The 22143-nt window shown below is 29.7% G+C and overlaps 5 protein-coding genes across 7 annotated transcripts; 2 read left to right on the top strand and 3 right to left on the bottom strand.

Moving 5' to 3' along the window:
• Positions 1-124: 124 nt before the first annotated feature.
• LOC126835274 (methionine--tRNA ligase, cytoplasmic) lies at positions 125-3809 on the bottom strand. The gene is made up of 12 exons (XM_050567749.1): positions 3566-3809; positions 3049-3165; positions 2782-2985; positions 2622-2711; positions 2155-2506; positions 1853-2072; positions 1562-1775; positions 1215-1451; positions 940-1123; positions 709-873; positions 409-570; positions 125-350 (listed from the first exon to the last, which is right to left on the bottom strand). The coding sequence occupies exons 1-12, from the start codon at positions 3670-3672 to the stop codon at positions 192-194; spliced, it is 2211 nt and encodes a 736-aa protein (XP_050423706.1). The 5' UTR covers positions 3673-3809; the 3' UTR covers positions 125-191.
• Positions 3810-4922: 1113 nt separating this feature from the next.
• Positions 4923-6639, top strand: LOC126835861 (uncharacterized). Its single transcript, XM_050568706.1, has 3 exons — positions 4923-4964; positions 6056-6190; positions 6262-6639. Exons 1-3 carry the CDS (start codon positions 4923-4925, stop codon positions 6637-6639), a joined length of 555 nt encoding a protein of 184 aa, XP_050424663.1.
• A 2523-nt stretch (positions 6640-9162) lies between these two features.
• Positions 9163-9810, bottom strand: LOC126836082 (uncharacterized). Its single transcript, XM_050569100.1, has 2 exons — positions 9712-9810; positions 9163-9581 (listed from the first exon to the last, which is right to left on the bottom strand). Exons 1-2 carry the CDS (start codon positions 9775-9777, stop codon positions 9276-9278), a joined length of 372 nt encoding a protein of 123 aa, XP_050425057.1. The 5' UTR covers positions 9778-9810; the 3' UTR covers positions 9163-9275.
• A 4136-nt stretch (positions 9811-13946) lies between these two features.
• Positions 13947-20746, top strand: LOC126836044 (phosphatidylinositol 5-phosphate 4-kinase type-2 alpha). 3 transcript variants are annotated; one of them, XM_050569009.1, is made up of 9 exons: positions 13947-14436; positions 15552-15649; positions 15734-15844; positions 17393-17545; positions 18379-18517; positions 18731-18861; positions 19582-19750; positions 19838-20132; positions 20192-20728. In XM_050569009.1, exons 1-9 carry the CDS (start codon positions 14308-14310, stop codon positions 20377-20379), a joined length of 1413 nt encoding a protein of 470 aa, XP_050424966.1. In that variant the 5' UTR covers positions 13947-14307; the 3' UTR covers positions 20380-20728. The 3 variants fall into 3 exon arrangements, with proteins under 3 accessions (XP_050424966.1, XP_050424967.1, XP_050424968.1); XM_050569011.1 differs by having other exon boundaries at positions 13983-14001; positions 20192-20746; XM_050569010.1 differs by lacking the exon at positions 17393-17545 and having other exon boundaries at positions 13948-14436; positions 20192-20715.
• On the bottom strand, positions 20708-22095 carry LOC126836047 (CDGSH iron-sulfur domain-containing protein 3, mitochondrial). Its single transcript, XM_050569018.1, has 3 exons — positions 21876-22095; positions 21093-21266; positions 20708-21011 (listed from the first exon to the last, which is right to left on the bottom strand). The coding sequence occupies exons 1-3, from the start codon at positions 21927-21929 to the stop codon at positions 20832-20834; spliced, it is 408 nt and encodes a 135-aa protein (XP_050424975.1). The 5' UTR covers positions 21930-22095; the 3' UTR covers positions 20708-20831.
• Between the last annotated feature and the right edge of the window lie 48 nt (positions 22096-22143).

Genomic DNA, 22143 nt, shown 5'->3' on the forward strand with positions numbered 1-22143 from the left:
AGCGCTTTCCGTTCACCTTAACTTTTTTTTAAAAAATGATTTAATAATTACAAGTATTTAGGGTTTTTTTCAATATAATAGATTTTGTAAAAACTTATGATCATGACAATACAGAGCTGTAATATTCAAAATAATAAAGTAATTTATTTGAAACAATGATCAAGTTATAAGTTACGAGCATAAGTTATGTACTATTTTTTTCCTTTGCTTTTATTTTTATTTTGTTGACTGTCAGCTGGAACTCCTTTTTTATTTGATAGCTTAGCTTTAAGTTGTAATAACAAATCAATTTCTGGCTGCAATACACTTTTTTCAACTTTTGATGCCTTCAGTTCCCGTACTTTGGTACCCTGTAAAATTAGTTTATATTAACGATTAAGTCAATATTTATGTATAATCATTATTTACTTGTAGAGCAATTTTTTCCTCTAATTCTTCTGCAGTTTCAGTACAGCTAGTTGCTAACTTCATTTGTTCAAAGCTTTTTTTCATTTCTAGTAGACCTTTGATATATGGTTCTAATTCACTTTTTTGTGTTCCATTTTGTTTTAAAGATCTTACCAAATCACCCTAATATCAAAGTTTAAAAGGAAATAAAAATTGTAAAAATTAATTTTATTATACAAACTTAAGTTAATTAATTATAACACAATGAGATTATTTACTAAAGTTCAAAAATCTATTACAATTTCAAATTTCAATACATACTTGTTTAGATATAGCTTCTTCCATTTTTTCTATACTTGTCAGTAATTTAACATCTAATCCAGGAGCAAATATGGTTTCTTTTTCTGGGGTTTTTTGTTTTCCTGCGAAACGACTTTTTAATTGATTTACAACAGCCTGTTCAATTTTTTCGAAAAGTGGAGATGGCTAAATTAACAATACATAATATTCATTAGTTAATATCTTTAATCAATATTATTTATTTCAGTATACTTTTCCAATTTTATGTCCAGGTTGCAAAAGGATTGACACAAAGTTATTCAGCAAAAATGTCGAAATATTGACATTAAGTTGCTGACCAATAATATTCACAGTTTGAGGCATATAAGGTTGCAACAATACTGCTATTAAACAAACCAAGTTACAGCTTAAACCAATAACTGTTCCAGCTCTACTCCTTAACATACCAAGTACAAAAATGTGTGTTAGTTAATATTTAAGTTGTATAAATGGCTTATTAATGACATTTTATATATTTTTGCATATACTTTTCTTCTGTAGATCCTTTTACAAGTACCCATGGTTTTTGAAATTGCATATATTGGTTTCCGTGACGAGAAATTGAAAGTATGAGGCGTAACCCATCTCTAAGCTTAGCTTTGTCTAATACACCGATATATTCTTGTAGATCATGGGTGACTAAAGCTAATAATGTTAGCTCATCTTTTTCCAATTGCATTTCAGGAATGATGCCATCAAAAAACTTTTCTAAGAATGATAAAGCTCTTCAACAAAACCAAATTAGAGAGACGTTAATATAGAACATGTATCAATGGTCTAGACCATCGAGGTGTAAAAATAAAATAGAATTATAATAAGTATGGTATTATCTCACCTATTACAAAAATTACCCAAGTTATTCAATAACTCAGAATTATTTTTAGTGGCTAAATCAGCCCAACTGAATGAACTGTCTTGAGACTCGGGCCTTACAAATAGTAAATAGAATCTAAAAACATCTGCAGTAAGTCCTGTATCTCGAGCGTCATTGCCAAATACTCCTATACCACGAGATTTTGAAAATTTACCATCTTCATAATTTAAGTACTCTGTAAAACGAAAACTTAAATAAAAAACAACTTAAGTATATGTAGTTATTTTTTTTTAAAAATACGTTAAATCATACCTGTAGCCATAATGTGATTTACCATAGTATAATTTTGTTCACTGGCCATAAGTGATGCTGGAAACATAACAGAATGGAATGGTACATTATCCTTAGCCATGAATTCATAATATGTTATTTTGGTATCTTTTTCCGGTTGCCACCATTTACGCCATTCTGGCGTATACGTGGCACTCATACTCATATAACCAATTGGCGCGTCAAACCAAACGTAAAATACCTGTAAGCACAACATCTAAATAAGTCTACTCTTATAGACAATAATATCATTTGATATGTTTCCAAATACCTTTTAGACTTACTTTTGATTTGAACTCATCAAGAGGCACAGGAATGCCCCATTTTAAATCCCTAGTAATACATCGTTCTTTCAACCCATCTTTCATCCAAGACTTGGTTATCACTTTTGCGTTATATGACCATTCGTCACTGTTTTTGTCCACCCATTCGTTTAACTTTTGTTCTACTTTAGGCAAATTTAAAAAAAGTTGCTGAGAATGGCGAACAACGGGTGTTTTTTGACATACTTTGCACCTAGAATTTAATAATTCGGTTGCATTGATTAAATGACCACAGCCATCACACTGGTCACCTCGAGCATCCTCATAACTACACCTGGGACAAGTTCCTTCGACAAATCTATCAGCTAAAAATCTAAAACATATTTTCAATAATTATGAGAATTACGTAATTAAATATATAGGTAATACAATATAATATATTATATTATATTGTATATTATACAAATTATTTTTGTGACTTAACTAACCGATCACAATTTTCGCATAATAATTGTTCCATAGAAGCAGTTGTAGTATAACCGTTATTATATACTTGCATAAATATCTCTTGAACGACCCTATAAAAATAATTGTTTAATACTATTATTGTTTAATAAAGCACAAATAAACTTCATTATGTTTCCTTACTCAGTTTGTTTAGGTGATGTAGTCCTACCAAAATGATCGAAACCAATGTTGAACCATTTATAAATCTCATTATGAATTTCAAAATACTTATCACAAATCTGCTGGGGTGTCAAACCTTCTTCTAAAGCTTTGGTTTCAGTTGCAGTACCATATTCATCGGTACCACTAATGTACAAGGTATTCCAACCACGCAGCCGACAGTATCTGATAGAAAAACAAGGAACATTAATACAACGAAGTATGATAAGCAATTTAATTTTACTTCACCTTGCAAATACATCAGCAGATAATACACAACCGATTATATTACCGAGATGAGGAACATTGTTTACATATGGAAGGGCTGAAGTCACAAGAATGTTGGTTTCTCCTTTAACGGGTAATCTTAAAAAAAAACGTACAAATTACATTTTGCTTCTACTATATTCTTATCTTACTGTTTATATACTACATACAAATATTCAGGAAATAAAAATAGCCCATAATTAACTACAAAGTAACAACAATTTTATTTTTAACATGGACCTGATGATACTGACCATATTATAGATTTTAGTCAGGATACCCATAGATAACAGTTACTTCAATTTATCTTGAATCATTTTAATTGTTTTAGGTTAATTGTTATTATTTATTAAGTCTAATTAAAATTGATATAATATTAGAACTTCTATCATTAACATGGGTAATGTTTTTTTCAATTAAAATGATATGTATTAAATAGTGCTCAGTTCGAACACGTTTAGAGTGGTAAAAACTAATAACACAGGTATAATGTACTTACACTGGTTCAGTAATTGCTTTACTCAAATCTTTACGACTGGATTTATTTAGCCAGGAAGTTTTTACATTCAATAATTCAGATTCTTCAATTTCAACAGACACAGACATTTTATGTGGGGGTTAATATTAAATTTAAAAGTAATAAATACTAATCGCCACAAAAATCAAATCAGATCTCAGAAATCAAGCTGACTTGACATAGAGAAGGTCTATTTCAACTATTTGGCACTCTTTCTTATCATATTTTTTAGGTTATCAGCCAGCGTTTGTTTATTATTTTAGGTTAGAAAAATATTATACGGAGTACTACTAATAATCTGCACCGGTGGCGCCACATCGTCAGATTTACGTACAATGTAGGATAAGGTGACGCCACTCAACCCTATTCTGTGACTCAACTTATTATCGGTGAAAATTAGGATGATAATGCTTCAGGCATTTTGGGTAGTTCAGCTTCGTAGTACAGGCGGCGCCACCATTCCAGCCTGGAAGCTGATATTTATTATTTTATATTCGGACGGTAAATGACAAAATTGTTAATTATTCTTTTTTGCGAATTTTTTATTATTTTTAATGTTTTATTTAGTAATAAGTAATTATTGTGTTAACTTTTAAATTGAGAAAACTGTATAAATATTAGCACGGGTATATCATATATGATCCTCAAAATTAATTAAATTAATTGTATTCTGAGCCTGTCTTTGTCCAGGACAGTTATTTACTTCATTATTAACTGCTCTACAAATATATAGTAGTAAAAATAAAGAAGTATTTCAATAGTAATAACTGGTCATAATTTCCAGTTCAGAGTAATAGAATAAAACAACAATTTTAAAACGAGTAATAATTAATAAATTGAAATAGAAATAGAAGTAGCGAATCTATACGAATTAATTACACATTAATCAAAACATAATCTTTTAAATTTTATTAGGCATATAAGAAATATCTTTACTGTATATTAGGTCTGGCGTTCCAAAAAAAAAAAAAATTCAATTTTCCAATATAGTTTTCCTTCTATCTTGAAACGCCAGACTTTATTTTATAGTCTATGTCTATATATATATATATAAAACAATTAATCAGTGACGTCGTGGTTTTTTTAAAACTTTATGTTTGTGGCCTTAAAAGAGAGGCCAAGGAAGGACGATAATTTCCTTAAATGATCAACAAAATATAGTTAAGTTCGTAAGGATTATTGGGTAGTTCTTCGATGTGCAAATTTATTGTCCACCATAAACTTAACAGTACATCAACAACCGTATTATTAATTAGATATCACATTTATTAAAGGTCATGTCAAGTTATTCGAATGTACGGAATGACATTTATGAACTTTCAAACGTTGTTTCGGTAAAATGATAAAAAATGCACTTTACACATCCAAGCGCAATACCAAAGTTCGAATGATTTTTTCATGCGCCAGGGTTGATGATGTGAAAAGTAGCCATAGGGAATTTATATAGGCAATTTTCAGCCGCTGTTTAAAAAATGATGTAAAGTGAGAAGGGGAAGAGGCTAATCTGGAATTTGTAATACAGACACAATCGTTTTTTAAATCATAATTCATAGAAACAGAAGTATGTTCCTTATTTTAACATAATCTAAAACTTTAAAACCTGTTAGCATGAGAAATATATACACATATTAAAACTGATTATTAACAAGTATAAAAAACCTCGTTAGTTTTCCCTTGAAGGAAAAACGTTGGATCATGAATATGTCTATTTGTCTATTAGTCTATACAGGATTTGGTTTATTTTGGAAACACTTTTGTCTTCGGCCCATGTCTTCGCAAATTGATGACGAGCCGTCATAGAAAACATCTAGAAGTCATGGTGATGCAAGGGAGATCTGTCCGGCGCTCAACTACTTTTGGCCACAAAACCAGATGACCTGCATATCGCAAACTGCAGTTGTTTTATTTCAACCGTAAAGGTGGGTAATTCTTTTTTACATGAAACAATTTAATAGGTATAGTTTAATCTCAGAAAACCAACTCAATGTGTTATGAAAACACAATATATTTTATACATGTTGATATTTTTAATTAATAACATTACACAAAGGAAGTGGATTAAAAGTGTAAGGCGTGAAAATAAAATGACCAGATAATTGTAATTTGATAATATAAAAGGAAATTTATAACAAGAGTTTTTAAAGATAAAAGTTATGAACGATAATATGTGAAGCTTCAAATGTGTTTAATAAATATTTTCTTGAAAAATAATATTAAAACTGTAATGTTTGATATAAAAATAATAACAAACTCCCTTTTTAAAAAAGAATGAAGGATAACCTATCAAATGGCGGTTGAAAAAAATTAAAATATATTTTTTTGGTTTAGCAATACCCGTTTTTTGCACCTTTTAAGATGTTTAATATTATTTGATTAACACGAGGAATATATAATTTCACAGTACAAAACATTTTCATTTAAATAATATTCAACATTATAATTTTTTTAAAAAAAAAAAAACTTAAATGCGAGAGAAAAATTATACCATACCATCAAAATGCCGTGCATTTTTTCAAGCGTAAGCTTTCTGAGAGTTGCTTTGCGTTTAACAACGCATTACCAAGGTATCGCGACAATCTAAAGTCAGACTTGGCTACATGTACGTGGGTACGTTTTTTACTGCAGCTTATTTATGTGTTTTTCACGGCCTCAAGTGTTCTATTCCCCTTTACTTACAGTATTTGCTGTTGGAAACTCCGAATTATTCGCCGAGTCGAGATGCAGCGTTTTCCTGTTGTCGCCAACTGGAAGAGCGGTGTGCGGTCGACATTGGTAGTTGGCTGTCCATGGTCAAGCACAAGCTGTTTCGCTTTTCCCTCAATTCAGACGTGGACGACTTGGACAGGCAAATCGTTCACGCCGACGCACTTGTGTACTTGGGAAGCTTAACCGCGGCTACAGTGGAACCCATGTCGGTGGGCACGGCTGCAAAGGCCGTCTATGGAATGAGCCGAGCTTGGAAAATATACCAACAGAGTTACGCAGCGGTGTTGAAAGTGTACAGCGCCATTTTCGACGTCGGTAATGTTATAATTAAAACACAGTTTTGTGGTTAGGAATTAAGTGTGTAATTTTTTTTTTGGGGGGGGTGGAGAGCCGTGAGGGGCGAATAGTTTGGCGTAGTGCTTACTCCAGGTGACGTTCGGCAGCTGAAGTTAAGCGGCGTCCGTCGTATCAATATTATATGTTTTTAAACGCAATAAACAGTGTATCATTATGAACTAATAATTATATTTTTCAATAATTATCTTTCAAAACGCGGTCTTCTTGAAAATCATTATACGTTTAACTTGAAAATATGTAGTCAGCTTGAGCACAACATAATATAATATGCCTACAATCAGGGTATTCATACTCGTTTCCAAACCACCTGTGAGGTAGAGTACTTGGCTCGTTTTTTTTTTGACGTGGTATCTCCGTGTACGATGATGTTTCGAATTGTATATAGTGGCATCATCGTACACAGACCTAATCCACGCAGTACTTGACTTGGTAGGGACGGGTGGGGGTGATAATTATTGATTGACAATAATTATTACTAGTTTAAATTAACTAAACATTTTTTTTAATCCAAATTTTTGCTTTCAATTCCGTTAAAAGCACGTTTATAAGTTATTCCATGGTTTGACAGGAGTTAATTCTGGACCCTTGTGTGGTTTGTTTTTAATTATTAATAATTCACTATACTACTTTTTTTTCTTATATTTTTTTTTAATTTTTTTTTTAATTTTTTTTTTTTTATTTTTTTTTTTAATTTTTTTTTAATTTTTTTTTTTTTTTTTAATTTTTAATTTTTTTTTTGGTTATGTTACTCTACATATATTATGCGTTAGGACTCTAAAAATATTTCAATCAGTCTAAAATAGTTGTCAAGGGTTTTCCAATAAGAGCAGGTCGATGTTGAAATGGAATAAAACACGCTGCTGTGTGTGAGGTATTAACGAAATTCTTGATTTATTTGAATATGACCCGTATATGCCATTTTTTTTATGAAATATGACATTGTTTTTCAACAATGTCATATTTCCGCCGCGGCTTCGCACGGTGGCACGGTTCCGAGAGGTCGAATTTTCAATGACTCTGCCGCATAGATCCGGCTGAATTTGAGCGATGACTTGGGTCGTGTTGACTTTGCGGGTATCGGTCGATTGCGGCATAGACTTGCCAACTCCAGAAAACATCAGCTCGGTCAAATCGCACCATCTCGGTGGCCAATTCACGTGACCTCGGCGAGAGATAAAGATACCTTCAAACCGGTTATGCAGAATGTTCATCGTAGCGCCGTACTGCAGGAACCACATGTCGCCCACGTCCATGTGGTTCATAAAAAAAATTGGTTATCATTGGTTACGACACTAGGATAAGACCGGCGTCTAGTCTAACCTAGTGTCGTAACCAATGATAAACAATTTCTTTTAGCCCGAATTGAACTGTACGGACGTGGACTACGTGTGGTTCCAGCGAGCAGAGGCCACGATGGACCTTCTGCACAGACAGTTTGAACGGGCATAAACGCGTATATGGTTATCTCTCGCGGTGACGTGAATTGGCCACCAAGACCGTGGCCACATGACCCAGCTAGACGTTTTCCGGAGTTGCAGGTCTATGTCGCAGTCGACCCCACCCAAGCCACCGCTCGAATTCAGCCAGATCTATGCAGCAGGTCATTGAAAATTCGACTTCTCGGATGTCATATTTTATAAAAAATGGCATATACGGGCCATTCAAATAAATCAAGAATTTCGTTAATAACTCACACGCGGCTTGTTTTATTCCATTTCAACATCGACCCGCTCTTATTGGAACACCCTTTATAACTAAAAGTGATCTACAAGTTTTAAACAAAAAAAAGTGACAAGGCCACTCGACGACCTCACAGCTCGTCACACTGGTTGACGAACTTGTCAACAACATGAACAATAAGAACCGCACAGCTGCCATATTCTTGGATATGGAGAAGGCCCTCGACAGGGTTTAAATTAATCATCTAATTTGCTCCGATCTGGAAATAACCAATTGTACTTTCATTTGTGACACTCTGGTCCAAGACACTCATTTAACACCAATTTCATAAGATTGTTCATAATAATTACCTTTTATAAAAATCCAGCACAAAAACAGGCTTTCACAAACTCCGTCTAGCTGGCGGCCCACTGTTCTCTTTGCCCGACTCCACAACGACCGGACGCGTGATCGGGTTTTGGGTCCCTGAGGAGAATTATTAGTCAGTGTGGCCCGACAGGGGATAGGTCCTGGATAAATCCGAAACAGACATAGAAGTCGTCTGGGTCAAATCCTAATAAGCATATCAAAAGTAAATACATATTCTATTTAATTTATAATAATTTTACACATTTGACCAAAAAAAAAGTATAGTTTATTTATAAATTATGTTTGTGAACTATGATTAGCAATCTATCACGTGGATTTTATGCTAACAATCACATCTCTGATAACATGAAGTATAATATAAAATGCCTATAATTTTAAACTAATCGTACAGACATAGTATATATTATCTGTATATACTATCTGTATATACATACTGAATAAAAACAAATTTAAATGAATACAAAATTATCATGATATATGAGATTTACAAATCACACACTCAAGCATATATAACACATTTTCGTTATGATTTGAGCCAACTTAATCGCTTCGAGAGTTCGAAAACAAAAATAAACTCATGTTACATCATACGACTACTTACTGCGGTCATTTTTGTATTTTCATTTTTCTTGGCCCCCGATAGCCGTTCGTTGATGTATTTATAAACATGATGGGTATAGATAAACCGTTTGTCATTTAGAATGCTTAACAGGAATGAGGTTACTCTATCCTCAGCAGTATACAAGATCATTGTGTTATCATGCGTAGGGTTGTCATCTCGTGCTAGTGGTGGTTTGTTATTGTTAGTTGACTCGCCTTCTACATTCGTTTCAACGTCAGATTGTTCATCGGTTTTCGGTCCGATTTGTGGCGGTGTAAACATGAACTATATTTTAAAAAAAATAAGGTTAGATTTATAATATTGTATTCAACTTTCTACAAGCGAATTACGTAACGCCATTCTTATATTTATAACCGTTTGACCATTAAAAATACAATTACATTGTTATAAATACCTCATTTGAGTGGTCGATGGACTGTTCGATAGGCGTAACGCGGTCCATAGTTCCGTTCTGTTCCATTTTTCTCTGTCTGTTTCCTGTAACTTCCACCAAAATGTTCTTTGTGAAAACGCTTTGATTTAACTCACGTGAAGTCGAAATATTTTCCACAAAGACAAGCTGTATTGTTAACGTTAGAATACTAGAAAACTTCGCTATACCGTTGTTAGACGATGTATGAATGGTAAATAAATAAATTATTACAGACTATAGTTATGGTTACGAACGAGTTACTGACTAATTTTAAACTATTAAAATTACATCTAAAACACACAAAAAAACTCTCCCCCCCTCCCGTGTCGTTTAAGGGCACACAAAATAGATATTCCTTATACATATCTACTCGATTTGAAACTCGATCAAAATTATAGCCGTTTTAATTTTAGATTAGTATTGTAACAACTTATAAAAAATTAAATTTTATTTTCCAACGTTTAATTCATTTATATTTGAGTGCTAAAAATTATTTAAGAAGTCCTTACAGTAAAATGCATTGTTTTTGGTCTGTAAAAAGTACAATGATAGAGTATAATAATTAATAAGAAAATCGTTTATTGCAATAAAATTCCACTTGAGTATGGTTATTGTATATTATTAAAAATGATAACAAGTTAAATAAAACACATAAAGTTAAAATTTGTATGTTTAATATCATATTACTTATTTAATTATGCGAATTTAACAGATATCATTCTCAAGATAAATTACTCCTCTTTAATTAAACTAAGGTTAACGTTTTTTTTATATATTCTGGCTTCTGCGGATTACGTGTAACACACAAGTGTAGCACATTACTATTGTGGCAATATTTTAATACAAGATGTGACATTCTTCATTATGGTGTAAAAATATTCCTATATAAATGGCGCTGATTCCATTCTTGATGAGATACTTACAACTAAAATATGACATAACTAGAGTTAGCCAGTACAAAAGTAAAAAAAAACACTCCATACGCGTATATAGACAACTACATTGCCATTTTCAATATGTACAAGCACAATTTTTGGGAATTATAACATCTTTGGGTAATCCTACTACAAAGCGACCAACTAAGAGGACATCTGTATACCGTGTGTCAAGTGTTATGGGTTAAAAACTAAAATAAATTTAAGACAAATAAAAAATCTGAACAAAATCCAATCAAACCGCTGATAACGTATAGCGTTTTGTCTTATCTGAGTCTGATAATAAACTGTATTACGTTTAAGTAACAACTGTTATTAGTTAGTCAACTGTTATTTACTGTTATGTCCATCCAACTAAGGCAAATACACCAGTTAAAATCTAAAAAAACAACAGTATTTTTAAATTATATATGCCGCGGTATATTATGTAGACACAAAATATAAATAAGTACTGGTGATGCAAATCAGCAAATATCATCCCTAGGAACACGATATCTGCATCGTTTCTAGGATTTACGCGTAGGTAAGGTTGGGTTTGAATTAGAGTAATAAATATCCTCCTTACACAAGCGCTGCTTAATTTTCTGGGCCGTTAGAAATTAAAATAATTGGGAAAAAATGTGCGTATTAATATGTATTAATTGTTATGTAAAGGCGTGATAAAGTGTGTACACTCAAATGGATAATATTTACCTACTATTCAAAAAGGCTCCGGCCTCCGTTTATTAAGTCAGGGATACTCCTTACTCATTTAATTTTCCCCAAAATAGCTCTCCGGTCCTCCGTTTTAACAAACCCTACTTTCTAAGGCCCTTTTAGTTACCATACGATAAGCTTAATCTTGTAGAAATGTCTAGTTTCACTTAGGGTTTTTTGGAAACTGATTTTTTTACAAATAAATGTTCGTACAAGTATTCTTCAGAATAACTATAGTATAATATATCGCCGCCCCGGTAGAACAATGACACAGCTGCAATAATTGAAATTTTACAGGAGAACCAAAAAACCAAATTATTTTCCCTAAAATGTTAATAATTCATGAATGCATAATTAATTATGAAATTGGGGCTTGGGAAATTTTCACAATATAAGTCCACTAATAGGGCTACATTTTTTTGTTCGCTATATCTAAACACATTGAAGTATTTAATCCATTTTACCAAATTTTGCAGTTGTGTTATTGTTTTACCGGGGCGGCGATATCATAAACTCAATTTTAAAAACTCACCTGATGCCTAAAATTCGTTATAGGACGGGGGGGGGGAGGGTTGCTGGTTAAGGACAATTTTTTTCTTGTGTAATAAAGATTGTATATAAGGTTATTGGTATACAAGGATTGTCATCAGTTGATCAAAAACGTCTTTGTGGGTTAGGAATTCCGAATTAGGATAAATACGTTTTATTAGACTACAAATACGAATATTGTTGTTTTAAAAATAATTTATTATCTATAGCCATGTATGAAAATGAAATTACATGTTATATGTATTTATTAAGCAATACAAATGACAAACATATTATAATATGAAAAAATCCTATTATATAGTTCCATAAAACGTCGGCCTCCGGGCGAATGGTGGCGCTATCTACGTGACACAACCACAATGCGGTAATTTCGAGCACCACTGTTTTGGTTGGAGTGACGTCACCTTATCTTCTGTACATCGTGGATTTATAGTATCTTTCATTGTAGATATATGGGTCATTCACATTATCTATTATTATTAGTTGTTTTATGTTTATAAATAAACTGTAATAAATAAGTAATAATTTAAATCACAAAATATGATAAAGTTGTTGGTTTCTTCACCATCCACAGATATTCATATATTATTTCACGTATATTTGTGGTTTTCTATTAGTTTATCCGTGAAAAATGGTTTTACGGGGGACAAGTATGTGAAGGCTGTATGCCTATATTTACAGGAATTTTAATATACAATTATTATTCGTAAAAATTCATTTTTTTCCTTTTTTAATTTGTTTATAAAAAAATATTAAGTATAGATATCAAACTAATCAAAACGCTACGTCATAGATAAATTTCTTCTCTATACATTGTAAACATTTAATTGATCAGCTGATTACTAATCGGCCTCGCATACTTGTACTTTTGAAAATAATTGTAATTTATTCTATAGAAATGACTGTGATAGCACAGAATAGATAATCTGATACAATAATAGTCTGGCAAAAAAAAATGGCAATCACTTAAGATTCCTCATTGTTGTATTAATAAGTATACACTATAGTTTAAGCACTAAATTAAGATTTTGCGAAAAATTGCCTATACTTTACTTCTTAGAAATAGCGGTAAGCTTTACTAACTAGGTTAACAAACTTTTTAAACGTTTCAATTACTTTACTGAAACTAGATAAAAATAAAATTCATATAATACCTTTATAACAATTTTTGAAATTGAGAATAAGTTTTACATGATAAAAATTAAGCGTCAATTAAGTAGGTATAATGGACATTATGTCAGCATGATATTATGTACCTATTAATTTACAAGTGAAGTTTATTTTAATTCGGTAGCTTCTAAATTAAGAATTACAATATTAACTCGATCATTATTTAGGCATTTCCCTAAATAGATATTTGTATAATTTTGGTTTTGAGAGGCCCTAGGGCAACGGATTTTCGTCCTACGCGTCCATTTTTCAGGATCAAAATAATATTTGTGCAAAATTAGTGCAGCCGTTTAAACGCACATAACAACATACTTGGATACCAAATACCATTGATTATAAATACAATGAATTTGCAACACGATCTTAGTTCTTGTTTATAATCAATGATAGATACATAGGTGCACTAATTTTTATATAATATACAAATAATACTTATGGTTGTGGTGTGGCGTATAATTGACGGTCAAACGGGGTATGTCATATGAGTATTTTAGTAATATTAAAATATATTTTGCTATTTTTTGCCGGTTTCACTAGTGATATAGCTCCAATTATACATACTGATTAGTGATTACTGACATAATTTCTAGTTTACAAAAAAGTAATTGAAAGCGATTACTTATTTTTACCATAATCAGTATTATATTTATCAATGTATAATAATAAGCTTTATTAAACAAATAATGCATATTCACTTTTAAATAAATGGAAAATACAGGATGATAAACTGAATCAAATAACCTATGAGAAGTCTCCATTAACATTTTAAAAAAGCCAGCTCCTTGTTTTCAGGAAACGCAACCCATTATGCAAGGTAACCACAGCGGTAACCATTTTGTTATCAACGGTAAAGACTAGAGAGCTAAAATGTATTCAGATTTCAGTATTAGTCGGGTGCAGCTAACTTCATAGATATAATTTGGTATTTATTTTAAATATTACTCCTTTACTCAATTGTAAAAGTTTCTCGCTAAGTCAGAACTATTGAAATCGTGAAAACACTAATATAACCCGTTGACGTAAATTAAATGCAATCAAATGACAGTCGGTTGATCTCGCTTGAAGACGTGTTCTAAAGCAGTTCATTACGGATACACTGCTGTGATGCCTGTCAATTAGAACACTTGTCTAGGAGCTTTTAGTATTAATTGTGGTCAGACATTCTCGACACTCTTCGTGTAGTTTTAGCTTTGTTTTGATATTTTTAGCGGTATAACTTATTAAAAAAATGAGTGTGGTTCAAGGCGGTCTCAGCAAACTGAAAAAGAAACACATCGGTGTAAAGAGGCAAAAGGTCAAATTGTTTCGTGCAAACGAACCGTTGCTGTCTGTTCTCATGTGGGGTGTCAACCATACTGTATGTATAAAAATATTGTATAAACTACACTAAGTAACATTAACTAAATATCCTTTTATATTTCCCATCTAATACATTGAAATCAATGAAAAAGTGTCTGCTCTTCGGAAGTGTCATTTATTAAAAGAGATATCTTTCTTGTATATGAATTTTTGTGAAAGACTTTAAGAGAGGTTACACTGGTATTATGACTGTTCTTGCTTATGTAATTGACTGTAAATGTCTACCAATGTATACTCTACTGGAATTTAATAATAATAGTTGTATAGAAATATATATATATATATATATATATTCATTTGTATGCGACTTTTTTAAATATTGATTAGTATATTGAATCTGGCAGTTTTAAATCAATTTGACCATACCTAGTTGTGTTTTAGAAAAAAGTGGTAGTTATCGGTGAAATTACCAAAAATTAAAAATGTATATTAGAAAAATAAATAGAAAGTTTTTATTAAATAGTTTTATGTAACATATAGCTGTTTTATTAAACAAGTTAAACGTCTATTTAGTTACCAAACTCATTAGTGGTGTTGAAATATTTATCTTGCCTAATTATAATTCAAATTTATTATTATTATTTAGTTTTGTTGTATTGAAATTGTTATACTATAATACATTTTTTCTTACGTTAATGAGAATTATAAACCTGTTTAAAATAATAAGTGGAGTAAATTCAGTAATCAGCTTATTGACAATAATTTATTCTTTTATAAGGCTCACTAATTTGAATAAATGTATTTGAAATAATTAGCTCAACAATATTGTTTCACATTTATTATTATTATTGAGACAGTGGTTAGTTGAACAATTTTAAAGTTTCAACTTTGGACTTTAAATAATATGTTATACTTTTAACGTTTTATTGGTATCGTTTATTTACTTAAATGTATTATACTTATGTTATTTCATTTTACTAGGTAATTACTTTTTATTATATTTTGCTAGGCTGTTTTTTAATTTAGTGTCGGTGTACTAATATATTTAATTTTTATAAATTAATTTTTTTGTTTAATTTATTTTTAACGATTGTATATAAATTTAATCGGTGCAAAGTAGCATAATATTTTTTTACAAATTAAAACTAACATTTTTTTTTTGGTTGCTTACAGATAAATGAATTGAGTCATGTAACAATACCTGTAATGTTGCTGCCTGATGATTTTCGAGCCTATTCAAAAGTCAAAGTTGATAACCATTTATTTAACAAGTTAGCATTATTTATTTTTTAAATTACTTTTAGTACTAAAAAAATGATGTTATAAATAAATTGCTAAAATTTGATTAATTTTAGAGAAAACATGCCGAGTCACTTTAAAATCAAAGAGTATTGTCCACTGGTATTTCGTAACCTTAGGGAAAGATTTGGCATCGATGATCTAGACTACAAAGAATCAATGACACGGTAAAAATTGTAGTTTTACTTATTTATGTTATATTTGTTTTATTTATTTCATAATTATATAATGGCTTTTATGGCTATAATTTTTAATCTTATGGAATTTTTTTTGATTAAAGACCCAAGAAGTATAAGGTGTATTGTATTATAAATATTAAATATACACACTTATAACAGTTAAAAGGGGTGTTAGTAGAGATAAGAGAACAAAGTCGTATCCAGTAGTTTAGTTTGAAAAGCATTTCACCGAATAAAAATGTTGTATAGGTACAAACCTTGTGGTTTGCCTGTGTAATTCTTGGTTATTTTTGGTTTATTCTGTAACAAATTGTATAGTTTCTCAAGAGACTATATATTGAATATATTTTGAGTACTTATGTTTTAAATATTATTCAAATACTTAGGCAAAATTACATTATTAAATTATTGTTTCTTTAGTAATATTAAATAGTGATATGGTGATGAGAGTGATAAATTTAATTTATTTTCAAATAAAATGTTTTTTTGTTGTGAATTTTAAAAAATTGGCATTTATACATATTTTTAAGTAGGGTAAAAGATATGTTTGATTATTAAGATTTATTAAATTTGAATAAGGATAGACTAAAAAAAATACTTGTACCAATTTTTTACCTGTTTGGTGATTTTATGTAAATTAGGAGGCACCTAAGTTGAATGTTATACAATGTATAAAAATATCGGGTACAGTTTTGAATCGTGAGGAACAAGTCTTAGGTTTCTTAACTTTTAGATTTCATTAAATACTAGCATTATAGAAATTCTGATTTATAGACTCTCTATAGTATAGAGGTAATAAAATTACTATAATATAGATCTATTAATCTTTATAAAATATACCTATCTACTTTTTAGATTTTTTTAATAATAGTTAAAAAGTGTAACTATGTATAAATACATTTATATGTTTTAGTGAAACACACATAAGACATAAGACATAATCAGTTGTAAAAAATAACGAAATGCATATATCTAAAAAAAAATTATTTATGAAGTTTTCATAATTTTACATTTTATAGCCAAAAAATGCTGTTGACATTGTTTTTAGACCATATTGAAAACACGCTCATTTGAGTTATTTATATTCTATCTCTTATAAGAACGGCAATGGGCAGAAATCAAAACGCTTTACCTACATTTGCACCTGTGCAGCCAGGAGTGATACGTTTTGGTTTTTGTGCTCAAAAATGATTTATAAAATACAAATTTGATTACCGTTATATCATTGTTATTAGTTTTGATTTTTCTGCAATAATGGTTATAGCTATTTGTGGTTATTACTACAGGTTCCACTTTAAACTTTACCTAATTATTATTTTACTTCTATAGAATTTGTAGAAATTAATACTGAGTGTTAAGCATTAATTATGTCATAAAATAATGCTATTCATTTTTTTTTGACTCATTGAACATATAATTATTAATATTATAATACTATTTACCAAATTTAGTATTTCATATTTGTTTACTGAATTTATCTGTGTTTAAGTTATGTCAAATGGCTTAAGATGAATTTATTTTAAATAAAATATCAAGGTTTTCCGAAGAAAGTAGTTATTGCTGTCGCAAAGGTCTACGTAGATCTATGACCATGTATAATCGAAGATCATTGACAGCACCTAATTTACAATTGGAAACAGTTAACTATAACCCTAAGAAATTGAAAATGTATGGTTCTTTAAAAAGAAGGTACAAGTAATCCGAGGACTAACAAAAAGTGTGAACGCATTAAATAATAATTTTTTTTTTTTAATATTTAAATAATTGTGTATTAACTAATAATTACAATTTTGAAATATATGATTGGATATGTGTAATGTATTGTCATTCTTTTTATTAGATTTTAGGCAAACTAAACTTTTCATTTTTATTGCCTTATCTCGAAGAAGTGATATTTCTGTGCACACCATTTCCTGGTGCAGTACTAACTTCTATAGTTAACCTTCTTTAATTTTATTAAGTTAATTCATTTATCAAGGCTTATTCCTAGTGCCTACCAACTACTATAAGTATCAGAAGCACAATTTCACTTAAATAAGTGGGGATGAAACATAAACAATTTTTTAAGGTATTCAATTGCTATAAAATTGGCGCCTTCTTAATTTATATCACCAATTGTTCCTAGTTAGGAATTATAATTTTTAATCTTCAAATTACAAATAAAAGTAATAATAAATCGGAATTGAATGTAGTACCAAAAACACAAAAACAGAACCAAAATGATTTAGATCCTTATGTAAATGTGGTAAAATGTTCAATCTTTGTTTATAATAAAATAAAACAAAATAATATCCAATCGGGCTTAAATTAATTTAGTATACCGCTAATAATTTTGTTAAAAATACTAATAGTATTGTAGTTTATTACTTACCATCATTATTTTTACATGTAATATTATCAATTGTATTGTAGTTTAATTTTATATACTTGTATAATTAAAGAACTACTTAGATTTGTTTGAACTAATTAACAAAATAAAATAAATAGTTATTTTTAATTTTTACATTTTTTATATTTTATAGATCACAACCTGTTTCTGCAGATGCTTCTGGTAAAAGTAATTCAGGATTTTACTATTCTTATGACAAATTATTTATAATTAAGACACTGACTAGTGAAGAAGTCGAACGAATGCACTCCTTTTTAAAGCACTATCATCCAGTAAGTAAATACAATAAGTATATTTTTTAATTATATTTTATACCTAAATGCATGATCTTCTGGGCCCTATATTTATATATTATATTGAGATACCCTACTGAGTTGTTTTTGAAAAAAAAATACAGTTGTAAGATCAATCAGTTTAAGAACCTTGAAATTGTATTTTCTACAAAATATTAATATAAAATGTGTAAACAAAAATTGTCTTTATAGTATGTTGTAGAAAGACATGGAAAAACATTGCTTCCACAGTATTTGGGAATGTATCGTTTGACTGTTGATGGTGATGAACATTATGTTGTAGCCATGAGAAATGCATTTAGCAATCATTTGGCCACTCATAAGTAAGTGTCATTTCTACAATCATCACATTTCTATTATTTTAATGTATTTGATTTTAATAAAAATAATAATAATTCAGATGAATTTCATGATTTGTTGTTAACTTATCTATTTTTAGTCATTATGCTGTGTTACTAAAATAATATAACTTGTCATATAACAAACACACTAACAAAATATTACTTGTAAATAGTTTTATGATTTAAATTATTTGTGATTTTAATATATAGTAAATCTATATATCAAAATGATTAATAACTAATTGTTTGTTAAAATAGTACTTGTAGATATTATCTTTACATTAAGGAGTTCATTAACTTCACCTATCTTACTAGTATTATGTCAAGGTGGTATTTCATTTTCTTGAGCTCTTAAAAATTGTTTACATGCTGTATAAAGGAAATTAATACATTTTATTTATCTTGAAATAGTAGTAGGTTTCGTTAGTTAATTTTACATTTACATTTATTAGCATTGTGTATAGTAGATAACATTATTCACTATATTTCAAATAGATTAATTTTATTAGTTTCTACACATTTTGTTAAATTTAAAAAAAGTTATGTGCAAATATTATTTAATTATTGTATGTATACCTATTATCCAAGCAAATCAAATTGAACTAGTTAAAGATTATATTAATTGTTTTATTATCATTACGCTTATAGTTGTGTTTTAAATAAAATACTTGTTGTTAAATTATGTTTGGTGTTGTATTTTAGGAAATTTGATCTCAAAGGTTCTACGGTTGACAGAGAAGCTTCAGATAAGGAGAAGGAAAAAGACTTGCCTACATACAAAGATAATGATTTTGTTAAAGAACGTACAAAGATTTACATTGGTGATGAAGCAAAAGATAAGCTATTAGAAACTTTAGGAGCAGATGTTGATGTAAGTAAAATTAACATTGAAAAGTTTTCAACATGTTTGTTTTTAGTAGGAAAAAAATGTTGATAATAATGACATTTACTGTTTCAGTTTTTGACTGGTTTACATTTGATGGACTACAGCTTACTGTTAGGTATACACGACTGCACTCGTGCTGAACGAGAGAGAGAGGAAGCGCTTGCCAGTGGTGCTGGAACCATAGATGTAGAAGGCGAAGAAGACGAGGACGCTGAAGACAGCGAAGGAGCTGGAAATACTGTAACATGGGCTAATACGCCGCCAGATTCACCACATAGCCTGTTAGCTCGTGACACTAGCCTATGCCAGTATGATACAGCTGCCATAATACCCGATCTCGATATTTATGCCATACCCAGCAGCGAAGGTAGTGTATTATATTTGCAGTATTGTTACTTTAGTATTTAACAATTATGTTGTTATTAGGTGCCCCAGTACGAGAAATTTACTTCATTGCATTAATTGATGTACTTACCCATTATGGTGTGAAAAAACAGGCTGCTAAAGCTGCAAAGACAGTCAAATATGGATCAAATGTAGATGGCATTTCGACTTGCGATCCCGAACAATATGGCAAACGTTTTATTGAATTTTTATCAAAAGCTATTGAATAAATATAATAAACTATAATTTTAAATTTCTTCCAGTAAAAAAAAAAAACATTTATAAATATAGTATTATTATTAATAACGCTAGATTGTTATTGTATACAATACCGCTTGCTTTATAATCACTATATTATTAATATAGATAGGAATGATCATACTTTATTTTTTACTTCTTTTGTAGAGTTTAATTAATTGCTTAATTTTGTTTTTATATTATCATAACTTATTGTGTGGCCAAAAGTTAAATCACTATTATTTTATAGTTACCTTAATGTTTAAGATTAATGTCTTTGGAAAATCAATAGTGTTTAGAATAGCACAATTTACAAAAACATTTTGTTCAAATTACTACTTGTTTTTATTTTTGTTTTTTAATTTTCACTTGAAATTATGTGTCCAAACAAAAACTATACTCTTAAAATATACAAAATTATTACACAAACAATTAATAGTTGTAATTAGTACTTTCTAATTGCTTCTTGAATATGTTGTTCTCTGTGAGTGCCATCACAGAAAGGTCGATGTGTTGTTTGTTTACAATTACACAACCAATATTCTTTAGTTTCTGCCACTTGCACCTTTACTGGTTTCATTGTAATACGAAGCTTTTGGTTTTTATGGGTGCCATCACACAACGGCTGAATTTATAAAAACATACAATTTTGAACAAATATTGAAATGTAATATATTGTAAATCATATTTTGATAATGATATTTACCTGTGTGTGACTCATGCCGCAAGAACACCAATTGTAAGTCTTATTTTTATCTAGAATCATTTTAAATGGCCTTTTGTCGTATATAACACCCATTTCAGTCTGCCGTGAAGCATTGTGAATGTTTTCTAATAGATTTTTAGGAAGAACTTCATCAATTTTCTTCGAATAGACCCTCTAAAATAAAAGATTCAGTTTTGATCTAATTGAGTATATACAACATTTAAATGTGACATTTTATATGTAAAATTGAGACGTTATTAAAAGTAGACAAAAAAAAAAATTAAATTTAACATGAGTATTGTTTATTTTATTATATTGTTTTGCAATGAAGGAAACATGTTTATAATTTAAATAGTTTTAATTAAATGGTAATTCTTTAATCATACTTTTTTAACAAATCAAATTAGGTTTTTTTTTTGGCAAGGTATACTATTAAATATACTAATACTTAAACTAATTTATATCCTCTTAAAACTTACAAATTAATTTTTGTGAACAACTTAATTATTATTAAATTAATAAACAAATATTAGGTATATAGGAATATAAAAATTCGGGCCATTTGGTAAAAATTGCAACCTAGACTTGATCTAAAAATTTAGCAATACACTTGCTTAAATATTAGGACCGTTGTGTAAAAATCGAGAGGTAATGATGAATGTTACCTTATAATAAAAATACCTACCTATTTAACGTGTAAAACATATTCGGGAAGGTTGAATAATATATTTGTATAAAAATAATATAAATAATTTATAATATAAAACAATAACCGATACTCACATGATTTAACAGTGGCCTTAACCTACAGATAAATGTATTCGTATTTAATAACATTACGGGAGGTTTTGTTCAATGAATTTTGAACAATCGAAATCACTCGGCACTTGAGCTGCAGTCCAAATGTGAATTTCAATCCTATTCCTGATTTCATAGCACAATTTTTCCGGTTTTAGTTCATCGATAAGGGTTAAGCAAAAGATAAAATTACAATTTGTGATAACATTTGAATAGGTTGAACATAGCGACGAGACGCTTATCTGACAAAAAC

Source organism: Adelges cooleyi, unplaced genomic scaffold (assembly GCF_023614345.1).
Source record: "Adelges cooleyi isolate 19-005CV unplaced genomic scaffold, UGA_ACOO_1.1 ACOO_flye_CR_arks_rails_tigmint_CR_PRNA_23, whole genome shotgun sequence".
NCBI classification, from domain to species: domain Eukaryota; kingdom Metazoa; phylum Arthropoda; class Insecta; order Hemiptera; family Adelgidae; genus Adelges; species Adelges cooleyi.

Coding starts and splice junctions, on each gene's coding strand:
- LOC126835274 (XM_050567749.1), bottom strand. CDS start 3,672: ATGTCTGTGTCTGTTGAAATTGAAGAATCTGAATTATTGAATGTAAAA. Junction 2,986..3,048: donor TCTGCTGATGTATTTGCAAG/GTGAAGTAAAAT, acceptor TTTTTCTATCAG/ATACTGTCGGCTGCGTGGTT. Junction 2,507..2,621: donor TTATGCGAAAATTGTGATCG/GTTAGTTAAGTC, acceptor AATATGTTTTAG/ATTTTTAGCTGATAGATTTG.
- LOC126835861 (XM_050568706.1), top strand. CDS start 4,923: ATGATAAAAAATGCACTTTACACATCCAAGCGCAATACCAAA. Junction 4,965..6,055: donor CATCCAAGCGCAATACCAAA/GTTCGAATGATT, acceptor CTTAAATGCGAG/AGAAAAATTATACCATACCA. Junction 6,191..6,261: donor ACTTGGCTACATGTACGTGG/GTACGTTTTTTA, acceptor CTTTACTTACAG/TATTTGCTGTTGGAAACTCC.
- LOC126836044 (XM_050569009.1), top strand. CDS start 14,308: ATGAGTGTGGTTCAAGGCGGTCTCAGCAAACTGAAAAAGAAACACATC. Junction 14,437..15,551: donor TGTGGGGTGTCAACCATACT/GTATGTATAAAA, acceptor GGTTGCTTACAG/ATAAATGAATTGAGTCATGT. Junction 18,862..19,581: donor AATCATTTGGCCACTCATAA/GTAAGTGTCATT, acceptor GTTGTATTTTAG/GAAATTTGATCTCAAAGGTT.
- LOC126836082 (XM_050569100.1), bottom strand. CDS start 9,777: ATGGAACAGAACGGAACTATGGACCGCGTTACGCCTATCGAACAGTCC. Junction 9,582..9,711: donor CCATCGACCACTCAAATGAG/GTATTTATAACA, acceptor TTTAAAATATAG/TTCATGTTTACACCGCCACA.
- LOC126836047 (XM_050569018.1), bottom strand. CDS start 21,929: ATGTTATTAAATACGAATACATTTATCTGTAGGTTAAGGCCACTGTTA. Junction 21,267..21,875: donor TAAGGCCACTGTTAAATCAT/GTGAGTATCGGT, acceptor CTTTTATTTTAG/AGGGTCTATTCGAAGAAAAT. Junction 21,012..21,092: donor GCGGCATGAGTCACACACAG/GTAAATATCATT, acceptor TTATAAATTCAG/CCGTTGTGTGATGGCACCCA.